This window comes from Episyrphus balteatus, chromosome 1 (genome assembly GCF_945859705.1).
Source record: "Episyrphus balteatus chromosome 1, idEpiBalt1.1, whole genome shotgun sequence".
NCBI classification, from domain to species: domain Eukaryota; kingdom Metazoa; phylum Arthropoda; class Insecta; order Diptera; family Syrphidae; genus Episyrphus; species Episyrphus balteatus.
In genome coordinates, this window is record NC_079134.1 from 132,772,211 (window position 1) to 132,798,001 (window position 25,791).

At 30.5% G+C, this 25,791-nt stretch overlaps 1 protein-coding gene across 29 annotated transcripts in view; it reads left to right on the plus strand.

Moving 5' to 3' along the window:
• LOC129919640 (potassium channel subfamily T member 2) overlaps positions 1-25,791 on the plus strand; it is a 485,782-nt gene that overhangs the window by 384,626 nt on the left and 75,365 nt on the right. For 22 of the 29 annotated variants that reach the window (XR_008773115.1, XM_056000636.1, XM_056000673.1 and 19 more), the window contains 9 exons: positions 7,623-7,722; positions 7,793-8,003; positions 8,201-8,275; positions 8,370-8,453; positions 8,550-8,644; positions 12,533-12,716; positions 18,889-19,152; positions 24,396-24,574; positions 24,679-24,819. Coding sequence is in view for 28 of the 29 variants with exons in the window: in XM_056000636.1 (XP_055856611.1) it covers positions 7,623-7,722; positions 7,793-8,003; positions 8,201-8,275; positions 8,370-8,453; positions 8,550-8,644; positions 12,533-12,716; positions 18,889-19,152; positions 24,396-24,574; positions 24,679-24,819 (1,333 nt within the window). In the remaining variant the exon portion in view is untranslated. The remainder of the gene's footprint in view (positions 1-7,622; positions 7,723-7,792; positions 8,004-8,200; positions 8,276-8,369; positions 8,454-8,549; positions 8,645-12,532; positions 12,717-18,888; positions 19,153-24,395; positions 24,575-24,678; positions 24,820-25,791) is intronic. The other 7 variants (XM_056000606.1, XM_056000821.1, XM_056000788.1 and 4 more) reach the window with 1 other exon arrangement.

Consider the following 25,791-nt stretch of genomic DNA (forward strand, 5'->3'; position numbering starts at 1 on the left):
ATTGCCACCACTATTAATTGTATACAACTTTAAGCAGATATTTCCAACTAGCATTATTTATTAAGCTTTCAACTAAAATACAACCACCTTAGTTTCAGTTTCTTAATATGACTAGGAAAAATGCAGAGCTTCAAAAATCAGAAAATATGTGATCTTTCACTCACATCATCATTGTCTATAAACTTAAAATTTAGTAGGGGAAAGTGGCCTAAAATGGCACCCCAAGGTAAAATGGCCCCCTTGCTAGAAATCGTAGAATCGAAAATAATTAGAAAGTTTTATGAACGCGATTCTTTAGTTTATCTAGTAAAACCAACATATACGAAATTTCAGCAACTTCAAGCCATTATTTGAAATTTGACAGGTCAAACTGTCTCTATCCACCTCAAAAAGTAAACTCGTTAAAATTTTGTGAAATTTTTTTTGCAAAAAAAAAGTATAAAAAACATTGTGTTTTGGAAAAAGAAGTTAATGTATGTATGCATGAAGTATTTCTTATTAATTTACTGAAATAAGTTGGTTTAAAAAAATTTTAAATTTTTTGGTATAAAAATTAAATTGAAAAAACTCAAAATGGGCAAAATGGCCTACTTAGTGCTCGGGTAAAATGGCATACCTATTTCACATGTCATTTTATATTTTCTTTCACATTTTCATTTTTTTAAAGTGAAAATTCTTGGTAATTATTAACGATACAAAGAGAATAAGTCCTGGACTGAGGAAATCAATTGGTTCCGTCAAAAACCTGGAAAAAAGCATCCAAAACATTCAAAGTTGCAAAAACTACAAAAACGAGTCGAGCAACCAACATGAACTGGGTTTTGAATGACTCGTAGAAAAATCTGGGGGGATTAAGCACCACTTGTTCCAAGAAAATGGAAAAGGAGCCCTTTGACTCAATTTTGCATTTAAAATCACGTATGTTTTGACAGTGTGCCATTTTACCCGGGTAAATTTGATCAGTGAAATTTGTAGACGTCTTGAAAATTAAAAAATTTAAATACTTTATGGAACTTTTTTAACTCGCAAATGAAAAAAATTTGAGAGTAATATATTAAACTTTGAATAGTATATAGCATTTAAGTTTGAATTTTACTTGTTTTTGAGGTATAGGACATTTTCCTTAGGGGGGCCATTTTAGGCCACCTTCCCCTACAATTAATTTTGCATTCATTTGTTGTCAAAAAATGTAAAAAGTAGCTTCAAAAATATTCAGGTGTAGCTATTTTTTACTTAAAAAGTGGTTTTCGTCATTCCGTACTCCATTTGTCCATGGAGTTTGTCCATTTTTGCATTTTTCCCCTTTTTTTCTTAATGTCTTCATTTAACGCATATCTCCCACATAACGTTTTCCAGGTATAGATTGAAATTAGTCATTTTTTCTTTGCCATTTCAAAGTAACGAACATATAGACCCTTGTTGTTCAGTTTATCTCATTGAAAATATATATTTCTTGAAATTTGGTTAGTCTTACGGCCAATTTCTTCACATAAGTCCTAAGTCAGCTTAGTACCCGGTCTAGCTAGACCAGGTCCTAGCACTAGTACTCGGTCCTAACGAAAAGTTAGTACCTGAGCATTTCTTCACATTTATAGGACCGATCTAAGTTCACAACGAGGTCCTAAGAATTAATATGTATAAAACTGGTCTAACTGTCATTTTTAGAATTTCTTGAAGTTTGTCATGTGTATTTGTTTTTTTTTTACATTTGATCAAATTTAACACAAATTTAACAAATAAAAAACTTAATAAAAATAGAAAACAAAGCAAATAATTAAAATGAATATTGAGAAAATGTTATGAAGATTAAAAAGCCGACAAAAAATACAAATTCAATACATTTTATGAAGAATTGTCAAGAATGAAGAATTGACAAGAACAAAACTATCAATGTCATAAATGGCGAGGGATCATTCAATTATCTAAATGCAGCCAAGAAAGGCTGCCAAAAAAGCAGAAGGATTACCATAAACCATAATAATTTAACGAATACAAATATTTTTTATTGAGATGCATGTTAATTGTGTAAATAAAAGAAAAACTGTTAAAAACGCGGTATTTCGTGATTATTATTATGTAGATATGTTTCAAATGGATAAATGGTCCCCATTGTGAATCTCCAATGAAGTTTATAGTAAAGTGATATGATCCTCCAATATGATTGCAAATCGCCTCTAGTATTTTTGTGAACAGAGCTTTTAAGAAATAATACAGACTGCAAGGATTGTACATATTTATCATAAGCACGGTTTAAAAATCTTTGCAAAAATACACCCAAAATCTGCTGCGGACTTGGTCCAAAAGTCTGGTAAATTAAAAAAAAAAACTTTCATAAAATTAAAATCACTAAAAACGCACTTATCAATCGATACTTATTTTGCACAGATATAATAAATGCTTGTACTAAGCAGTCCCAATCTTTGACCTTCCTTTGATATTCGTATCACCATTCTCTTTACTTATTTAGTTCTTTTTAATTTGTTTTTACCTTCAAGAAACACTAAAAAGTGCCGATACGATAATCATCCGCAAATGACTTCGTACTCGGTGAAAATGGACCCCAGCGCGTGCGGTATCTGGGGGGGAAAGAGGCGTGGGAATTAAAAAAAAAAAAAAAAAGATACAACACCCAAGTAATTAAAAAAGTAAGCTATATATATATGGACTACAGGTCATTTAAATTTTCAAATTGAATTAAAATTCACAAAATCCACCAAATTTCAACAAAACATAAAGAAAATTATTCTTTGTTTAGGTTTTTTCTTCTTTATTAATCTGCAATATTGCGTTAAAAATATGAAATCCATTGCTTTGATTGAAGTACTAGCCGCTAGACTACCGATTTTGAGGTCCTAACAAATACGGAGTCCTAACTAATACTCGGTACCAATTTGACAGAACTAGGGCTTAGTATTTGTGTGAAGAAATCACTTGGTACCAATTTGAGTACTAACGATTGGTATAATAACCAGGTCCTAGATGATTTTGAGGAGCTAGCTAGTACTCGGTCCTAAATTGACAGTTCTAGGACTTAGTACTTGAGTGAAGAAATGAGTTGATACCGATTTGAGTACTAACTTTAGGACTAGGACCGGTATTAGCAGCGTTAGGACTCTGTGAAGAAATCGGCCGTTAAAGGCTTATTATTAAGTTAATGTCCTAGAAATTTCATGAAAAATATACTAAACATAGCAAAATTATTGACAGATAACGATAAGACGCTTATGATTCTTACGGTACACTTTTATCGTGAATTGTTTCCTACCCAGGATAGCCCAACTTTTATTTTTGCTATCCTATGCTTAGTTTAAAAATTATAGAAGCATTAGTTTTTATTAACCTCACAAAAAAAAAACAAAAAAATAGTACGCATACACCACAGTGACCTTTTTTAATTTATAATTTAGAAAAAGTAAATTCACTGGTGTGGGTGCTTCAAATAGTATTTATTTGACTTAGAACTCTCACTTGATTTAATGTTGTCCATATAAAACTCCTGTTGAGAAGCTAAAGCTGATTTGTTTCATTTCACCTTAAAAACCACAAAAAAAAAATATTTTTTTTAAGTGTAAAAATCATAGATTTTTTGGTTTGTCATATAAGCACCTAGAAAAGTTACATGCTTAGTGAAATTTATCCAAACATTTTTCAAAATTAACAACAAATATAAAATGGTGGTTTCTTTTTCAGTACACGAATAGGTAGAACTTTTTAGACCTTTCTCAACTAACCTAGGTAATTCCAATAAATTACATCACTTTTTTTCGTTAGCCAACCCTTAGTTCAAACATTGTGACAAAAAAACAAATTACCAACCTCTTTAAAATCAAAATTTGTTTTTTTTTTTTTTTCAGTGTAAAAATTGTCATTTTTACACTTTTTTTAACTAAGGGCTAGCGAAAAAAAGTAATGTAATGTGCTGGAATTACCATGGTTAATTGAGAAAAAGTGTAAAGAGGAAAATTTTTATACTAAACAAAAAAAAAGGTTGTCTGTAAAGCCGATTTACGGACGATGATTTTACGTGATAACGTCGTAAGAAAACAGGTTGTGTGCTTTTGTTTAAAATGAGTCAATTATTTAAAACAATCATAATTTACAAGAAAAAGCTATAAATATTTACTTTTTTATTTTCTCATTATATTAATTTTTTTAATAAGCTTACAAAAAAAGTATGCAATTTAAAAGCCAAGTATGCTTCTTAAGAATAAAACCGTTTTTAAATTTTTACAATGCTCAAAAAGTATAAAAATAATTTATGGAAAACAATCATTTTCATCAAAAAAAGCAAAAAAAAACATGAATTTTTATCTTCTCTCGTCATTAATTCCATTTTTTTCCCTAACAACATATACAAAATTTTATACCATCTGAAAGCTTATTGTCTTAGCTCGAAACATATATATCGATCAGGTCTATGAGACAACTACAAAAAGAGTTAGAATTTTTTGAACTCGATCAAATTTTATTAAAAAAAAGCAAAAAACACATTTATTTTTATGTTCTCAGGCTATGGAATCAATTTTTTTGTTTGGCAACCTATAACAAATATATACAATGTGAAAGCTTATTATTTCACCTTTTATATGACGTATCAATCTCATTTCAAAGATGCCTACAAGAGAAGTAAGAATTTTTTAAAGACAACCATGTCGAATCTCCAGACTAAGATTACGGTACTTCCCTCACTGGTGGCTGTTAGGGGGGCAACAGATCTCCACTGGTGTTTTGAGGTTTTTCGCAAGTTTCTTGATTTAACATTGTGCAGCTTGTAGTTAGTCTACCGTTATGTGTGATATACCAAATGAAAGGTAATTGTATCAGGATGCTCATTAAAGTTTAATACAATTTCTATCTGCTCTTGGTAAAAAGCTATAACCTGTTACCTAAATTCTAAAATTCTAAAAAACTATGTATACGAAAATGATTGAAATTTCGCACACATATAGTCGTAGTCATGTTCTATCATTACTCCACACACTTTATTCCTGTATCTATTAAAGAAAAAAAGATTAAAATAAAAAACGATAAAAATCGGTTAAAAACAGTAAAAAACGTGTTTTTTAAAAGCTTGTTTCTTCCGTTATTCAGTCAAAACTCACTAAACGATTCCAATTTTTTGCACTTGTATACATAAACCTACATGTCCTATAAGTTTGAGATTTCTTGAACGCTCCAAAAAAAAGCTAAAAATCAAAAATTATCCAAAAATACACCTAAAAAATAAGGTGTTTTTCAAAAATTCATATTTCAAAACGCAGAGTGTTGGAAAAAATCCGTATCAGACGATTAATTTTTTTTCCCTCATGTTTCACCTGGCATCTTTAGAATTGTCAAAAAAAATTTCCTTTACCCAAAATCATCATTTTGTCAAAGCCCCAACACGTGCACAACGTTCAAACAAAACGTTATAGCTTAGTTTCAAAATTTTTTTAGAATTTTTTCTTAAGTGCAGTTATTCTTAAATATAAATAAAATAAAAATCAATTCTCTACGACTTCGCGTTAAGATTTTAGCCCAAATTTCATCTTTCCGTTTTACCCCTGTTTACCCTATTAAATGACGGAATTTTTTAAAATCCTTTATTTCAATTAAGCTTTAGGTTATTATCTTTCAAATAAGCTATAGAAGATTTTTGTATCATTAAGGTTAGTTTATTTTTAATTTTTAATTGAAATTTTTTGCCGCACTGCGAGAGTGCGAGAGTGTAACGTTAGAAAATGGTCACTTCTTTGTGGTGGCTGCCATGGTTCATCGATTTATAAGACGTTATCACGTCAAAAATTTTTGTTTTTGATTTTGCATAGTTACGTACTCCGTACTCCGTACCTCATTATTTGTAAAATGTAAATTTTCACAAAAATGTAAATTTACCAAAATTTAACTATTTTTATTAAAGTCCCGTTTCTCGATAAAGTTAAATGTAAAATGAGCTTAAAATTATTTAGTATTGAACCGTTTTCAAATTTTTTTTTTCGCTATAATATAAAAATGTCCTTTCTTATGTCATTAAAAAAATGGTCACCTATATCATAGGGTAACTATGACTTATCTAATAATTATGAGCCCTTACTGGCGCTTTTTGAATTCATTTTAAATATTTTCATGCAGTGAAAAGAAGCATAAAAATAGAGTTTTTTGAATGAAAAAACTTGTGATTTAAATGGAACCACTAAAGTCTCCAAATAGCTTTTGGCTTTAAAAAATTCGTTATTATTAACAGCTGTTTAATGTACCTACAAAAAATTGCCTTCAGTAATCAATACAATATTATGAAGGTTTGAGTTATTCAATGAAAATAATTAAAGCTACATTCTTATACATAAACTTTGAATAATTTTCATAAAGAACGAACAAAAGCACGAAATGTTAATTACCCCATGTGAAACATGTCATCTTTTATCTTTTGTTTATTTGTACGTATGAACCTTTTATTTTATTATCCAAGTCTCAAAGTTAAGTGACAATTTTTGTACCTATACAAAAGAATTTGTGTCTTCAATAAATTTTGTTCTTTCATTACTGAAATTACTACCACCGCATATATCTACTATACAACTATATTATCTTCTATAAAAATTCTCCGACAAATTATTTCATTCCATCAATTCGCATGGGTCGTCCTTCTTTCTTATACCTATACCAATGACGAAAAAAAAGCAACAAAACAATATAAACAAACTCCTTCTTCTAATATTCCTCTATAAATATCTTTTTCACCCATTAGGCATTGAATGAGAAAATAGGAAAATACCGCCCTTGGGGAAACCAGGTGACAGCTTAAATAACTTCAGATAACCACAAAAGACAAACATTCTTTATTTTTTTTTTTTTGTATCCTTGTGTGTTTTTTCATACATAAAATAACTAAAATAAAGCTTCGATACCATCTCATCGATCTATCTTTATATTATATGGCTGGGGTTAACATTTAAGCTAAGCTATCAGCATTTGACTTAATTTTGTTCCAATGACTAAAGGACATTAGGGGTTAATAGTGAATTACACTCTCATCATATGGTTCACTAGAATGTGGCTATAGTTTGTCCGCTTCCCACGCGTCCAGTGAGCATCAGAAATTTCATCTGCTGTTGTTTTCTAATTTAAATGACATTTTATTTCTGTAATCGAAAAACTATCAATAAAAAACCACTGCCATATCCTTTTGAATAGATCCTTATAATTTTTGAAGTGAAAACTTCTTTAGTATCGCAGTGATTTGAAACACGCTGAAATGAAAAAGCGACAGGAAAATTAAATTGATTATTATTACTTTTTTGTTTTAATAGATAGATTAATTTGAAATTTCGTCATGGTTGGCTTTAAAAAAGTCTTACTTTTTTTGTAGACATGGTAGAAATATGATTGAAGCATCATATAAAAGGTGAAATAATAAGCTTTCAGTTGATATCAAATTTATTTTAAGTTTTCATATAAGAAAATGGATTTAAAGGTGATTAAATACAAAAAAGTTAGATTTTCTATTTTCTATTTTTTTTTTTTTTTTTTTTTCAAGAAAAATGATTTTTTAAGGTTTCACTTCTACCACGTGTGAATTGCACACATGATTTAATTTTTTTTTTCTTGAAGTTTTATTGATATAAGTTTGTTTGGTTTTTCAGGTTTAAGAATACGAATAGCTGACCTGATTTTTAAATTACTAGCATGTGTTCTGTATATATTACGTGTGATAACGGATTCGAATCCAACATTTGCAACATGGTAACATATCCTTTTTTTACAAGTAAGGAAGGAAGGAAAAAAACTAATCAAATCCTTTTTTTAAACACAGTTATGGCTGTTTACCTAGTAATAAAACGGAATTCCTGGAATCGGCGCATTTAACAGAGGAGGAATTTCAAGAAAATCCAATTATCAATTGGGAAGCAATTCTGTGGGTTAATCGGCCGACGATTTTGTGGGCCGCACAATTAATTTTAGCGTTAGTGTCGTTAACGGAAGCATTTTTACTCACATATCTAGGATATAAGGTGAGTATCTATGTAAGTAGCCATCATTCATTCATACTATTATATTGATGTTGTGTTTACTCCCCCTCTTATCCTTTTTAGGTATCTATTTTCTTCATTCTATTTTTTTTTTTCCATTTCTTTCAAATAAATAATTCAATATCTTTTTTTGATTTTTTTTCTCTTTCTTTTCGTTCGATATTGATGACTTAATTGGTTTTTAATTTCAGGGAAACATATGGCAACAGATACTCTCGTTTCATTTTATATTAGAACTTATTACGACAATACCTTTTGCACTTACGGTGAGTTTTGAGACAGAATACTTGATAAATAATAATATTATTATCGATTGAGTCTATGTTTTTTTTCTATTTGATTTTGTTTTTTTAATTGAAGATATTATGGCCTCCTTTAAGACACCTTTTCATACCAATTTTTCTCAATTGCTGGCTCGCAAAGAGGTCATTGGAGAATATGTTCGTAAGTTGATGAGTATTTTTTTATGATACCTATTGTAAATTTAAGAATTTGTTCGAAATTTAGTGTTTTTTTTTTTTTTTATTTGTTTGCTTTTAGAACGATCTTCATCGAGCTATGCAAAAATCTCAGTCTGCCTTATCACAACAACTTACAATATTATCAGCGACGTTGCTGTGCTTAGTTTTTACCAGGTGAGTTAAATACTGAACTGTTTTGCACTGAATTAAAAAAGTTTTCGTACATCTTAGGCTTTAAATTGCTAGCAAAAGATATTTTTAACTACTACATATTTTCCTTAAAAAATAAATTAACAATCGTAATTGTATAGAAAGCAAAATGTAGAAACACTAGAGACCAAATAGGATTCGTTAATAAAATAGAATTAAAATCAAAAACAGCTCTAACAATTTCGATTAAAAAACCCATTACTAACGAAACCTGCAATAGAACCGTTTACGTATTTGATTTCCGACTTTTTATCTAATATATGACTGAAACAACTCAGTGCATTTTCGACACTCTCTTACTTCCACACCAAAGATGCTAGAAATTTCAAACATTCGCTACATTTGTTGAGCTGGTCAAAACCAAACTCCCCACAAAATTTCAGCTTTTTACGATGAGTAGTTTCTGAGATATAAGGCTCGCAAAAACCGTAACTGACTCACTGACAGATCATCAAAATTATGGAGAACTTCCCGCTATCGTAGAATCTTAAAATTTTACACGGTGATAGGACTTGTGGTGTATACAAAGGGAAAAATCGAAATATTATAGAGCACTTCTGATTATCGTAGAATCTTGAAATTTGGTAGAATGGTAGAACTGGTAGTTTATACAAAGGAAAAAATTTAAAATTTGAGAATTTTAGCCAGGGGACGTGGCAACCGCCCATTTTCACTGAGTTTTCATCAAATATAGAGCTTTTCAATTCTGCAGCCATAAGTTGCAAAAAGTAGTGAAATCACAACAAAATCATTACTGTTAAAAAAAAAGAGCCAAATTCTCCTATGTTGAAATTATGCTGTCACAAAAAGTACTGAGATGTAAAAGTGTACCAAGTTCTAAAGTTTGGGTTCAAGTTCATATCAATAAAATTTTGATTGTTTACTTGACAATTTTTGAAATGACTTTAAAAATCGGTAATTAAAAGAAAAATTGTCTAGAGAACAATCAAAATTTTATTGATACGAATTTGAACCCAAACTTTAGAACTTGTTACACTTTTACATCTCAGTACTTTTTGTGCAAGCATAATTTCAACATAGGAGAACTTGACTCTTTTCTTTAACAGTAATGTTTTTGTTGTGATTTTCTATTCCAAAATTAACTCTTTCAAAAAATTGAAAAAAAATTTAACAAAGTTAATTTTTAAATTTAATAGTTTATAGGTAATTTTATTTTTATAACTTTTCAATTTTGCAAAACTCTTTTTATAATGTATCAGGAACTATATAACTTTTGTCTGTTATAAACAAAAAACGTGTTCAAAAGTATTTTTTCTAAAAAAGCTTGCAATTTTTGTTTTGAATTTTTTAACTATAATTTGACAGAACTTTTTTAACTCTAACTCTAACTCTAACTCTAACTCTAACTCTTCGGTTGTTATCAAGAATTCTATTTTATTTCGAAAAAATGGTTGCTAACCTCACAGAAGTAAATACTTTCCAGAAGCATTTTTTTAACTATTTTGTTTATCCTAAATTAAAGTTTATGTAATATATATGACACATACAAATTTTCAATAAATTTTAATTTTCTCATTAATGACTTCCACGATTGTGAGACAAAGATTTACTATACCTACCTAGTGCTAGTATATTTCTGACTTTATTCTAAACGACAGAACCGTTTTCACCGAATTTTTATCGCCCAAGAATCACAAAGACGTTTCTCGAAAAAAATCAATTTTGGCATTTTGATGCAAAACCATTTTTGAATTCAATAGGGATCATTTCAAGATTTATTCAAAATGAAAGAAACAAAAATAGCTATAAATAATTATAAATTTTCCCTCCTTTTGTTCAATAAAAGCTATAACATTAGACATACTTTAACCATAAGAGAAGTCGTGTATTTAATTTTAATCCTATTTTTTTCAATTCAACAACTGCAGGCAAATCGGTCCTTAGCTAACTGTCTTTGTAGATGTGATCTTATATAAAAAAAATTGTTTAATTTTGTTTATAAAAATCAGAAATTTGTCCCAAAGTTCATAGTATCTGTACGATGTACAATTATTGTATACACCGTACAAAAAACAATAGCCCAGGGTCGATAATTTTTGAAACAAAAAAAAATCATAGTAGGATGAAACCCATTGGAAAATGAGGTGAATATGATAAAAATGAAAGGAAAAATAAATTACGGGCGAGCCAAGTTCGGGAAGTGGTAGGGTTGAGTTTTTAATGGTAAAAAATGGTATATCTCGATTTCCGGAAAAACTACAAGTCCTTTGGAAAAAAGTTGTATGGCAAAGTTGTAGGTAACAAAAAGATCTACAACAAAATGAAAAAGCTTAAATTCGAAAAATTTTTTGAATCATTATTTTAAAATTTACACTTTAATAACTCAAAACCCGTGAGATTTTATGTTACATTGATTAATGTTACGGTTTTTGAGTAATTAAAGTGTAAATTTTAATAAATAGGCCAAAATTGAAAATAATGATAAAAAAAATTTTCGAATTTAAGCTTTTTCATTTTTTGCATTCTCCGAGAACATGTACATACTATGGTATAATAATGTAAATTTTTGTTTACATCATCAGAAAGTAGAGCTGATATTTTGACACGTGAATTTTCTATTGAAAATTAGGTTGTATTTTTTATATTAAGTTAAAATAGGGTTAAAAAATAAATATTTTAAATCAAATAAATTACTGTGTACATATTTGGGACATAATAAGGTAGATTTTCACCAAATTTTATAAAAAAAAAAACATTTTTTTGAAAAAGATAAAAATAAACTCAACCCTACCACTTCCCGAACTCGGCTCGCTTACTTTTTAATGTTTTTGGAGGCTTCGGCACTGGTCTAAAGGATAAAAGAAATAAAAAAAAATTATGTAAACTGATTTTTTTCGGGCTTTCGGTCAAACAAATTGAGTGAATTAGCCATTAGTTCATGCCAAATATTTAACCTTTTATATTAAAAGACCATTTCGAAAACTAAAAGAAATTATCAAAGTTTTTTAGCTACAAATAAAAAGTCAAAGAAAAAACAGTCAGAGATAGAATATACATAATAATGTAGATATAATTAGAAGAACAACTATGTATATAGTAGGTACTTAAATGGAAATAATTTTCTAAGTATTTAATAATTTAATTTGTTAAGAATTTAACAACTCTGTGTTATTAATTCAACCTTTATTAATTGACAGACACTATGAAATATCCGTTTTGATTAATAATTCTTCATAAAAACTTAAAAAGTCAAAGTTTAAATTGAAAATTTAGAAAACTTTCATGTTTTATACCTAAAATGGGAAAATAGAAAAGGCTTTCAGGTTACGATGTAGCCTTCCTAGTATTTAAGTGGAGAGAAAAATTTTTTTTTTTTTTTTCAAAACAAAATTCTATTCTTATTCACTTTCTTTTTTTATTTTTTGTTCACCCAACTTTGGCGGGATGTTGGTAAATAATGCTAATTTTCAACGAAAAAGAATGATGAAATACTAAAAAACTGTATTTAAGCATTCGATTTTAATTTTTTCTTTAAGCCTGGTAAAATTTGGTCATCAAACCACACATCCTAGTGTTAATTGAGTGATTGAAGTTGTGGGAAGCTTTGCTGGACCACAATTCCTAATTATAAACATCAACCATGTCAATCATTTAATCAATTTGAATGACCTTTACAGTTTCTGAAAATTTGTTGTTCCATTTGCAGTACTAGAATATAAAATGAAATACATAGGAATTTGAAATTTTGACATAAATCGTTTTGAAAGTTTGGTTTTAACTTCCTTACCAAATACCTACATTATTTACATTTAACTTAATGAATATTCAGTCTGTGTTATTTTCTAATCGATTTTCATTTTACTTTCTTTTTTTTTTCAAAAAAAACAATAGCGTTTGTGGAATTCAGCATTTCCAACGAGCAGGACATCGTCACTTGAATTTATTTCAAAGTACCTACTATGTGGTGGTGACATTCTCAACAGTTGGCTATGGAGATTTTGTACCCGATATCTGGCCATCACAGATGTACATGGTCATAATGATATGTGTAGCCTTGATTGTCCTTCCAACACAGGTAAGTTTATTAAAAAAAAAAAAATAAATTAAACAAAAAAACTTATTACAACTGACTAATAAACAATACTTATGTGTGTTTGTGTGCTTAAAAAGGGTATGTTATAATTTAAGATAGAACATACACACATACATATACCACCAATACCTATTTCATATCACCCAAACCCAATCTCATTTAAAATCATTATCCTTGAGGGGAAATGAAGATATATTCGGGTGACATGGGTAAAATGCTTTTGTGGTTGGAGTGGTTGAGATTAAAGCCTTTAGAATTGAATTCATTTATATTTTGGGAATTGGGTTAGACGTTTGAGGATGATTTTGGAGAAAATACTCGGTATACCATACCACAACCACTTTGAAATTTATGTGGGCAGTTCTTGTTTGTTTTTATGATTATAGTATTTTATATTAGGAATGTGGGTTTGCCAGTGATGAAAGTTATTTTAAGGATCATGGTTTGAAGAATTACTTGATATTTGAACTTTTAATATCTTCATTTTAATCTAACCAAATATTATATTTTTTGTGGAAATATTAATCGAGAAGTCCTGCAATTTACTTTGTTCAGAAAGGATCTTCATTTGTATGAAAAAATTTGAATAATTTTCTGCAGAGAAATCTGGCTTAGTTCACATGTTAACGTCGAATTAAAACAATGATATTTCTATGTAGTAGTGATGGGAACTATCGAATGATTTGAACTATCGATAATAATAATTGATAATGAATGCACTATTCGATAGTTCAAATCATTCAGTTACTAATTAGAATTAGTTACTGAATGATTTGAACTATCGAATATAAATTCATTCACTCGAATAAATACTTTCGAATAAAACTATCGAATAAAAACTATCGAATAAACTATCGAATAAACTATCGATTAAACTATCGAATAAACTATCGAATAAAAAAAATATTCGAATGAAAAAACTATCTAATATCAAAAAACAATTCGAAGGAAAAAACTATCGTATGAGAAAACTATTCGAATGAAAAAACTATCGTATAAAAAAACTATTTGAATGAAAAAACTATTGAATATAAAAAACAATTCGAAGGAAAAAATTATCGTATAAAAAAAACTATCGAATACAAAAAAACTATTCGAATGAAAAACTATCGTATAAAAAGACTATTCGAATGAAGAAACTATACCTATAAAAAAACTATTCGAATGAAAAAAATATCGTTTAAAAAAAATTCGAATGAAAAAAACTATTCGAATGAAAATAGTAACTAAATGAATAAATGATTTAAAACTATCGCATGAATGAATATTTTACAACTATCGATAGTTTGATAGTTTTTATTCGATAGTTCCCATCACTAAGCTCTTTAGAAATTTTTTTTTCATTTGATCTCGACTTGGATAATGTCTTATTTGATGACCTCGTGGCTAAATTAGAAGCACATTTTTTGCCAAAAGTCAATATCGCTATGGAGCGACACAAATTTTTCACAAGGACGCAGCAATTAGGTGAATCAATGGATGACTACATACCGCGCTAAAAAATCTAAGCCTTTCATGTGATTTCGACAAGCTAAGAGAAGAACTGGTAAGAGATATTTTTGTTTGTGGTTTAAGCAATAGCTGGTCTAATGTAAAAGAACGTCTGCTTACTGAAGGAGCTATAAAGCTTGAAAAAGCGCTCGAAATTGCAAAGACAATTGAGCTCACAAAAGACCACGCAAAGCAATTAGAATTAAATAATCAAAGTCATATAAATGCTATTAACCATCATCCTACAAAAAATTTCGAAAAATATCAAAATCAATCATACAACAATAATTTCCGTCATCAAATGTCACCTTCAATTAAACCACATTCAAACAGCAATAAAAAACAAAACAGCTATTCGTCAAATACATATACATCAAAAAACAATTGTTCCCGTTGCGGTCAAATTCACCAATATCGATGTCCAGCAATTGGTGTTACATGTAATACATGCAAAAACAAAAACCATTATTCTAAGATGTGCCGTTTAAACAGAAGAAACTCCAACAGTGCTTATGTACGAAATGTAGAAGCTTGCCAGCAATCAGATAATGAGGACTATGATGAGGGAGATGACAACACATTGTTCTTAGGTATGCTTAAGCAAACTATATGCACACCAAAGAACAGTTGGATTATAATGCTAACAATATCCAACCATACCGTTGAGTGTCAAGTTGATACTGGAGCCCAGGCAAATGTGATGTCATTAAAACAGTTTGAAGCCTTACAGTGTTCTTCTAAATTAAAATCATCATCTACTCGCATCATGACATTTAGCGGTGAACGTCTTCCAGTTATTGGTTGCTGTATATTGAAGTGTATTCACGATGGTCAACAATATTTAATCAACTTTCATATTTTGGAACTCAGATGTCACGCAGTACTTGGATTAGAAACCTGCATTCAACTTAAATTAATTCCAAAGGTAGATAAGAATAATATGAAGTGTATAAATAAACAAGTGTCTGAATTTCAAAACTATTCAAATTCTTTCAACTCTTTAATAGAAAAAAGTAATTTCAGTGGTATAAAAACTAGTCAATCTATTTTAGATAACTATAGTGATGTTTTTAAGGGTCTAGGGCTACTAAAGGAGAAGTGTCATTTAAAATTGCGTTCTGATGTGCCACCTTCGATTGATTATCCACGTAAAGTTCCTTTTGCATTGCAAGGTCCATTAAAAGAAGAACTAAATCGTATGGAACAACTAGGGGTTATAGTAAAAGTTGAAGAGCCAACAGAATGGGTGAGTTCCATAGTGCTTGTCAAAAAACCAAATGGTAAAATCAGATTATGTCTTGATCCTAGGAATCTAAACAAAGCTCTTTTAAGAGCTCACCACCCTTTCCCCAATTTAGATGAGTGTAAGTCTAGAATAAAAGGTTCAATTTGTTTCAGTATTTTAGACGCAAACTCTGGCTTTTGGATGGTGCCTTTGGACGAGGAATCTTCCAAAATTTGTACGTTCATAACACCGTTTGGAAGGTATCGTTTTATGCGTCTTCCTTTCGGTATTAAAACAGCTCCTGAAATATTTCACGCACAAATGTTGAAACTCTTTTCGGATATTGAAGGTTTAATTATTTTTATCGATGATTTTTTCATATATGCGGAGTCAATTGAAAAACACAATGAAATTTTGAATAAGGTTCTCAAAAGAGCACAAGATATAGGTCTTAAATTTAATCCTGACAAGTCAAAAATATGTGTTGAAGAATTAAAATTCCTTGGTTTCGTTTTCAATAGGAATGGAGTTCGCCCAGACAAATCAAAGGTCAAAGCAATATGTGAAATGCCACGACCCACATCTGTAGGTGATTTACAGAGATTTCTAGGGATGGTTAATTACCTAGGCAGCTTTGTAAAAGACTTATCTGTCAAAAATAACCATCTTCGTCAGCTCTTAAAGAAAGACGTGGTATGGCATTGGAATGACATACATGAAAAAGAGTTTAACGATTTAAAGTCACTAATATCCAATGCACCGATTTTAACATTCAATAATCCGAATAAATTAATCACTCTTTCTGTCGATGCTTCTAAGAACGCTGTTGGTGCAGTTTTAGCACACGATAACAGCCCAATCGCTTTTGCTTCCGCTACTCTGACGTCCAGTCAAGAAAATTATGCTCAAATAGAAAAAGAGCTTTTTGCTATCCTGTTTGGCTGCACAAAATTCCACCAGTATGTGTATGGTCAGCGTATTTTGGTAGAGACTGACCATAAGCCACTTGTCCCACTATTTTCAAAACCATTGTATCAGGTACCAGCTCGACTACAAAGGTTTATGTTGCGTTTGAAAAGTTATGATTTAGATGTCGTTTCAAACCAGGGAAGTATATGTACACAGCGGACACACTCTCGAGAGCTCCATTGCCAGATACCATTTTGACAGAATTTGATAAGGATTTAGATATTCATTGTAACCTTTTAATAGCCAACTTAGCAGTTTCTTCGGATAAACTTCAAAGTATAAAAGTAGCTAGTGACAAGGATGAAATAATTTCCAAAGTCAAGGAGTACGTAAAGCTCGGTTGGCCAAATAATAAGAAAAAAGTTTCTCACTCTTGCATGCCATTTTATAAAGTCAGAGATGAATTGCATGTTATTGATGACATTTTACTTAAATCTAATAGAATTGTCATACCATCCTCTCTTCGCCCTGAAACTTTGAAACTTATCCATGAGGGACATTTAGGTGTTCAAAGATGTCAGAGTCTTGCTAAAGACATTGTTTTTTGGCCAAATATAAATAATGACATCCAAAATATCGTCACAGACTGTGAAACTTGCATGCGCTATAGGTCTTCACAGCAAAAAGAACCACTACAGCCCCACGAAATACAACCAATTCCATGGTACAAAGTAGGAACAGATATATTCGAATTTAATAAACAAACTTATTTGTTAGTCGTTGATTACTGGTCTAAATTTATTGAAATTGAATTACTAAGCTCAGGATATAGCAGCCAGTTTGTTATTAAAAAGCTCAAATCAATTTTTGCTCGCCATGGAATTCCTCAAATAATAGTATCGGACAATGGTCCACCGTATAGCTCCCAGGACTTTAAACAATTTTGTTTTGATTGGAATATTGAACATACGACCTCCAGTCCGTATCTGCCTCGGTCAAACGGATTAGCGGAACGTTCGATCCAAACAATTAAGAAATTATTAATTAAATGTCTAGAAACTAATTCAGATCCTTACATTGCTTTATTGCACTATCGAACTATTTCCAAAGGAAACCTACCTGCACCCTCCGAGTTGCTTATGTCAAGAAAACTAAGAACTAAACTACCTGCCTTGTCACAAAATTTTATTCCAAAACAAATCGACACTGAAAAATATGCTACCGATCTTAAAAAGAAAACAGAAAAATCGAAAATATATTACGACAAAACAGCCAAAAACCTTTTACCTTTAGCCCCAGGCCAAAAAATTCATTATAAAAAGAATCCAACGTCCTATTGGTCACCTGGTATTATCCTTGAAAAATGTAAGGAACCTAAGTCATACGTTATTCAAGACGAAGAAGGAACAACCTACCGGCGAAATAGACAGCACATAATGGACACTCACACTCAAAAAACTTCAACCCCGTTCCAACTATCGGTTACAGAAAATAATAAAAAAGACACAAGCCCTGAAGCAGTTGAAATTGACACCTCCCCATCTTCTTCAAGGACTAGGTACGGTAGGGAGTCAAAAGCTCCAGATAGATTTGGATACCCCAAAGATCACATTTAATAATATCTTGTATTTGCTTTTGATCTTACAATGAATTTATTTGATTTCTTCTTTTAATTAAATAACTAAAAATCTTTTTATACATTTTGATTATAAATGTTATTTGGTATTCTTACATAAATTAAATAGAAATATTTTTTTTTTTTGGAACTTTTGATGGAAGATGTTATATGGTTATTATGTTGTATACTTTTTATTATATTATTATAAACATATTATTTACTGAACTGAAATTGTTATTATGTAATTATGCTTTGAAGTTTTAAGGGGAGATGTTATATGAAGTAAAGTCTCTCTTTCTCTCTCTCTTCATTTTGTAGTATTAAGTTAGTTTTAAGTAAGTCTTGGCAGTTGTGTCACGACATTCAAAGTGTTAACACCGAAGACAATAAAGACACTCTTTAAGCAAGTTAAGTCGTCTTATCATTATTCTATAAACATACAATAAACCCCTTTCAATCCCCCTTCTTGACATATGTAAGTATTGAATTGGGGGCAGATGCAATGACCTTTTCAATTTGCTTAAAAACTGCAATCAGTAATAACAACCATAAAAGTTTTTGTTCTCAATAAATAAAATCAAATAACCTGGAGTCTCTAGATACATACATATAAAGGCACATTTCCCTGTAGTTTCATTTTTTAGTTCCAAATGAAAACCAAAAATGAAAAAAAAAGAAAAAAGCATTGTCCTTGGAAAAAAATATCCATCATCCTTTGAAAAACGATAAACCTCCCAAGTCCCAATATCTAAACTATATTGGAATCCATATCCACTATCAATTCGCTTTTCATTTTGCTTTCACTCATTCCGATGTTGACATTTGATATTTTTTCTAACTCTGTATCCTTTTTTTTTTCTTCTTTTTTCTGTTTCCTTCCAAAAAAAACCTTATCTTTCGTTGCATAAAAGTTCGAACAATTGGCATTCACATGGATGGAAAGACAAAAATTAGGTGGCAGCTATTCATCCCATCGTGCGCAGAGTGAGAAGCACGTTGTCGTTTGTTCTACAACACTGCATGCGGATACAATTATGGATTTCCTAAATGAATTCTATGCACATCCATTGCTGCAGGACTATTATGTGGTACTATTGAGTCCGATGGAGTTGGATACAACGATGCGAATGATATTGCAAGTGCCTATATGGGCCCAACGAGTCATATACATTCAGGTGAGTTTTTTTTTTATCAAAAATAAAGGTTTTGTATCCTATAAAAGGGACGTAGTTTGAAAATATTTCTAAGGGGATATTGTTTAATACTTACCACATCATCATTTTCATATGTATTTAAAAAGGTCAGGAATTGAAATTTCCTAGTCTGGCCTTCAAACAAAAATAAACGGTTGAATAAACTTTCCTTCAAAATATCTCCGAAGCTAAAAAAAAAACGTTAAAAAATGCAAAGGCAATTTAAATTGCCTCCAACCTACTCTTAACTTCAGGCATGAAATCAAGACATTGCATTCGAGTGATATGAACTCTGATGGTTTTTTTTTTTTTTTTTTGAAGATTGGAGCTTTGAATTTTCATTTTGACTGCATTTAGAAAATTGACAAAAAAATAATTGGGGTCTTTGATCCGAAAATATCTGCTTCCAAATGAAGAAAAAAAAATATTTCGATTGCGAATTATTCAGCTACCCGAACTCCTACAAACTTTTGGTTTTCAGTTATGAATAGAGCCTAAAGAGTCCTTTCTTTTGATGTCTCATTCGATGGATTTGGAGAAAATTTTTGAAAATTCCGAATTTTTAGACAAGGGTTACCCCTTGGATAATTTTCGAAAATCTTAAAAAAATAAATTTGTAATTATTTTAGCTGAATGCATAGAACTGTTCACTGTGATCTCATATCTCTTAACCAAAACTTGTTTCGGAACTTTTGATCCGAAAATATCTGCTTCCGAATGAAAAAAAAAAAATACTTCGATTGCGAATTATTCAGCTACCCGAACTCGTACAAACTTTTGGTTTTCAGTTATGAATAGAGTCTAAAGAGTCCTTTCTTTTGATGTCACATTCGATGGATTTGGAGAAAATTTTTGCAAATTCCGAATTTTTAGACAAGGGGTACCCCTTGGATAGTTTTCGAAAATCTTAAAAAAATATATTTGTAATTTTTTTTTGGTGAATGCATAGGCTTGTTCACTGTGATCTCATATCTCTTAACCAAAACTTGTTTCGAGTCTTTGATTCGAAAATATCTGCTTCCGAATAAAAACAAATATTTCTATTGGAAATATTTCAACAACCCAAACTCCTACAAACTTTTGGTTTTCAGTTATGAATAGAGTCTAATGAGTCCTTTCTTTTGGTGTCTCATTCGATGGATTTGGAGAAAATTTTTGAAAATTCCGAATTTTTAGACAAGGGGTACCCCTTGGATAATTTTCGAAAATCTTAAAAAAATAAATTTGTAATTTTTTTTAAGCTGAATGCATAGGCTTGTTCACTGTGATCTCATATCTCTTAACCAAAACTTGTTTCGGAACTTTTGATCCGAAAATATCTGCTTCCGAATGAAAAAAAAAAAATACTTCGATTGCGAATTATTCAGCTACCCGAACTCGTACAAACTTTTGGTTTTCAGTTATGAATAGAGTCTAAAGAGTCCTTTCTTTTGATGTCACATTCGATGGATTTGGAGAAAATTTTTGAAAATTCCGAATTTTTAGACAAGGGGTACCCCTTGGATAGTTTTCGAAAATCTTAAAAAAATATATTTGTAATTTTTTTTTGGTGAATGCATAGAACTGTTCACTGTGATCTCATATCTTTTAACCAAAACTTGTTTCGAGTCTTTGATTCGAAAATATCTGCTTCCGAATAAAAACAAATATTTCTATTGGAAATATTTCAACAACCCAAACTCCTACAAACTTTTGGTTTTCAGTTATGAATAGAGTCTAATGAGTCCTTTCTTTTGATGTCTCATTCGATGGATTTGGAGAAAATTTTTGAAAATTCCGAATTTTTAGACAAGGGGTACACCCCTTGGATAATTTTCGAAAATCTTAAAAAAATAAATTTTTAATTTTTTTAGCTGAATGCATAGGCCTGTTCACTGTGATCTCATATCTTTTAACCAAAACTTGTTTCGGAACTTTGATCCGAAAATATCTGCTTCCGAATGAAAAAAAAAAATATTTTGATTGCAAATATTTCAACAACCCGAACTCCTACAAACTCTTGGTTTTCAGTTATGAATAGAGTCTAAAGAGTCCTTTCTTTTGATGTCTCATTCGATGGATTTGGAGAAAATTTTTGAAAATTCCGAATTTTTAGACAAGGGGTACCACCCCTTGGATAATTTTCGAAAATCTTAAAAATTTGTAATTTTCGTAGCTGAATGCATAGGCCTGTTCACTGTGATCTCATATCTTTTAACCAAAACTTGTATCGGGTCTTTGATCCGAAAATATCTGCTTCCGAATAAAAAAAAAATATTTTGATTGCAAATATTTCAACAACCCGAACTCCTACAAACTCTTGGTTTTGCAGTTATGAATAGAGTCTAAAGAGTCCTTTCTTTTAATGTCTCATTCGATGGATTTGGAGAAAATTTTTGAAAATTCCGAATTTTTAGACAAGGGGTACACCCCTTGGATAATTTTCGAAAATCTTAAAAAAATAAATTTTTAATTTTTTTAGCTGAATGCATAGGCCTGTTCACTGTGATCTCATATCTTTTAACCAAAACTTGTTTCGGAACTTTGATCCGAAAATATCTGCTTCCGAATGAAAAAAAAAAATATTTTGATTGCAAATATTTCAACAACCCGAACTCCTACAAACTCTTGGTTTTCAGTTATGAATAGAGTCTAAAGAGTCCTTTCTTTTGATGTCTCATTCGATGGATTTGGAGAAAATTTTTGAAAATTCCGAATTTTTAGACAAGGGGTACCACCCCTTGGATAATTTTCGAAAATCTTAAAAATTTGTAATTTTCGTAGCTGAATGCATAGGCCTGTTCACTGTGATCTCATATCTTTTAACCAAAACTTGTATCGGGTCTTTGATCCGAAAATATCTGCTTCCGAATAAAAAAAAAATATTTTGATTGCAAATATTTCAACAACCCGAACTCCTACAAACTCTTGGTTTTGCAGTTATGAATAGAGTCTAAAGAGTCCTTTCTTTTAATGTCTCATTCGATGGATTTGGAGAAAATTTTTGAAAATTCCGAATTTTTAGACAAGGGGTACACCCCTTGGATAATTTTCGAAAATCTTAAAAAAATAAATTTTTAATTTTTTTAGCTGAATGCATAGGCCTGTTCACTGTGATCTCATATCTTTTAACCAAAACTTGTTTCGGAACTTTGATCCGAAAATATCTGCTTCCGAATGAAAAAAAAAAATATTTTGATTGCAAATATTTCAACAACCCGAACTCCTACAAACTCTTGGTTTTCAGTTATGAATAGAGTCTAAAGAGTCCTTTCTTTTGATGTCTCATTCGATGGATTTGGAGAAAATTTTTGAAAATTCCGAATTTTTAGACAAGGGGTACCACCCCTTGGATAATTTTCGAAAATCTTAAAAATTTGTAATTTTCGTAGCTGAATGCATAGGCCTGTTCACTGTGATCTCATATCTTTTAACCAAAACTTGTATCGGGTCTTTGATCCGAAAATATCTGCTTCCGAATAAAAAAAAAATATTTTGATTGCAAATATTTCAACAACCCGAACTCCTACAAACTCTTGGTTTTGCAGTTATGAATAGAGTCTAAAGAGTCCTTTCTTTTAATGTCTCATTCGATGGATTTGGAGAAAATTTTTGAAAATTCCGAATTTTTAGACAAGGGGTACACCCCTTGGATAATTTTCGAAAATCTTAAAAAAATAAATTTTTAATTTTTTTAGCTGAATGCATAGGCCTGTTCACTGTGATCTCATATCTTTTAACCAAAACTTGTTTCGGAACTTTGATCCGAAAATATCTGCTTCCGAATGAAAAAAAAAAATATTTTGATTGCAAATATTTCAACAACCCGAACTCCTACAAACTCTTGGTTTTCAGTTATGAATAGAGTCTAAAGAGTCCTTTCTTTTGATGTCTCATTCGATGGATTTGGAGAAAATTTTTGAAAATTCCGAATTTTTAGACAAGGGGTACCACCCTTTGGATAATTTTCGAAAATCTTAAAAATTTGTAATTTTCGTAGCTGAATGCATAGGCCTGTTCACTGTGATCTCATATCTTTTAACCAAAACTTGTATCGGGTCTTTGATCCGAAAATATCTGCTTCCGAATAAAAAAAAAATATTTTGATTGCAAATATTTCAACAACCCGAACTCCTACAAACTCTTGGTTTTGCAGTTATGAATAGAGTCTAAAGAGTCCTTTCTTTTAATGTCTCATTCGATGGATTTGGAGAAAATTTTTGAAAATTCCGAATTTTTAGACAAGGGGTACACCCCTTGGATAATTTTCGAAAATCTTAAAAAAATAAATTTGTAATTTTTTTAGCTGAATGCATAGGCCTGTTCACTGTGATCTCATATCTTTTAACCAAAACTTGTTTCGGAACTTTGATCCGAAAATATCTGCTTCCGAATGAAAAAAAAAAATATTTTGATTGCAAATATTTCAACAACCCGAACTCCTACAAACTCTTGGTTTTGCAGTTATGAATAGAGTCCAAAGAGTCCTTTCTTTTGATGTCTCATTCGATGGATTTGGAGAAAATTTTTGAAAGTTCCGAAGTTTTAGACAAGGGGTACCCCTTGGATAATTTTCGAAAATCTGAAAAAAATAAATTTGTAATTTTTTTAGTTGAATGCATGGGCCTTTTCACTGTGATCTCATATCTGTTAACCAAAACTTGTTTCGACACTTTGATCCGAAAATATTTCTTTCCTTCTGGGTTAACAAAAGTTTACAAAATTTAGCTGAGCGAATTTTTATTTTTTTTTTGAAAAGTCTTTCTTTTGCATGTTTCCGCATTAACTGGATGTGAATTATATAAAAGAGTGTTGTAGACATTACGGGTAGAATAATTACCTCCCATGAAAGGAACATGAGCAATTAAACAGATAGCAAGTAGTAAGGTATACTTGTCAAAAAATTCTATTCTTCTATGAATTAAATATAAGGAAGCGTTTAAAATTTCCTCAATTAAAGCTTCAATTGAATAAAAATAATAAATTAAAAACAACCAAAGAGAGAACAAAAATTTAACTGAATTGTGTCCACATTAAATAGAGTATGAGTATCTATCAATTTTAATATTCCTTTGCATTAATCATAATAATGAAGTTTAAAACAATTGAATAAAGTAATTAATTTCCTCATCTGAAAATCGAATACAAAAAAAAACATTCCCAATTTATAAATTAATTAAAACAATTTATAAACTTTTTATTATATCCATCGTAATGTTTACATATATTTTTTTTTAATTTTTAAGGGATCGTGCCTAAAAGACGGTGACCTAGCACGAGCGAGGATGAACGAAGCCGAAGCCTGTTTTATCCTGGCTGCTAGGAATTATGCGGATAAGACTGCTGCCGATGAACATACGATATTACGTTCGTGGGCAGTTAAAGACTTTGCACCGGTTGTGCCGCAATACGTGCAAATATTTAGGTGAGTTCATTTTAAAACACACTCATACACTTTTCACATATGTTTTTATAATATATTTGTGTATAAATCCTTGAAAATATTTTATTTATTAACTTTTTTTTTAGGCCAGAGCATAAGCTACATGTGAAATTTGCGGAGCATGTGGTGTGCGAAGATGAGTTTAAATACGCGTTATTAGCAAACAACTGTACGTGTCCGGGTGCCAGTACGCTCGTAACACTTTTGCTCCACACCTCCAGAGGACAGTGAGTTTTTTAATTAATTTTTAAAAATCTTTCACAAACAATTTTGTATGGCTTTTGGGTTGGGTTGTGGGTGTTCTGTGTGTGTTGGAGGGGGATTTTTTTTTTTTTAGAAAGCTCAATGATTCTGGTTGTACAGATGTTTTCAATAAACGATTATATTGAAAGCATGGCATTCGTAATAAAATGGCTGGAAACATTTGAAAAAGAAGATAGAAGGTCAATGTGTGGATAGATGAATCATTTTTAATTGCCGCGTCCATATGAACTTTTTTGTTAGAAAAATTGATTTTTTTTTTTTGTATTTATGCATGAACAAAAGGTGGATAGTACGAGTTTAATGATGCACCTAAATATAATTAAATGATTTGAAATGCAAACATTGAAAAAGTGTTATAGTAGCGTTAAAACAGAACTAATGTGATACTTAAATTTATTGTCGTTGAGTGCACGCTTTGCAATTAAAGTCTATATAATTAAAATTTCTTTTGTTTTATTATCAATTAAAATGCGCTCTATAATTTGCAAACAAACAATAAATTGATCGAAATGAAATTGAAAAGATAACTTGTGTGGAAATTGCGAATGTACTTGGTATATTTCCATTGTGCGTGCGTCAATGTGAACCTTAGTGACATTGAGTATAGGTTTAAACATGAATGAAGTTAAATATAGGTGTGACAAAAAATGTATTTGTTTCAAATTCAGTAGATATACTCGTATGTACAATAAACATAAGTGTTTGTTTATAATTGTCTTACAAAATAACACCATCACTTTTTATGGCAGCTACAATTATTTAAACAAAGCGAAGGCGTTTGATATGAATTTAGCCAAATTTCTAGCTTAAATGCTGGGCGGCTATTTTGAAAAAGAAAATTCTATTTAAGGGCTTATTCTATCCACCATTTTGAATATGGTGTATTAACTAAATTCCATGACATTTAATCAAGAAATGGGAGTGGAAATTAATTT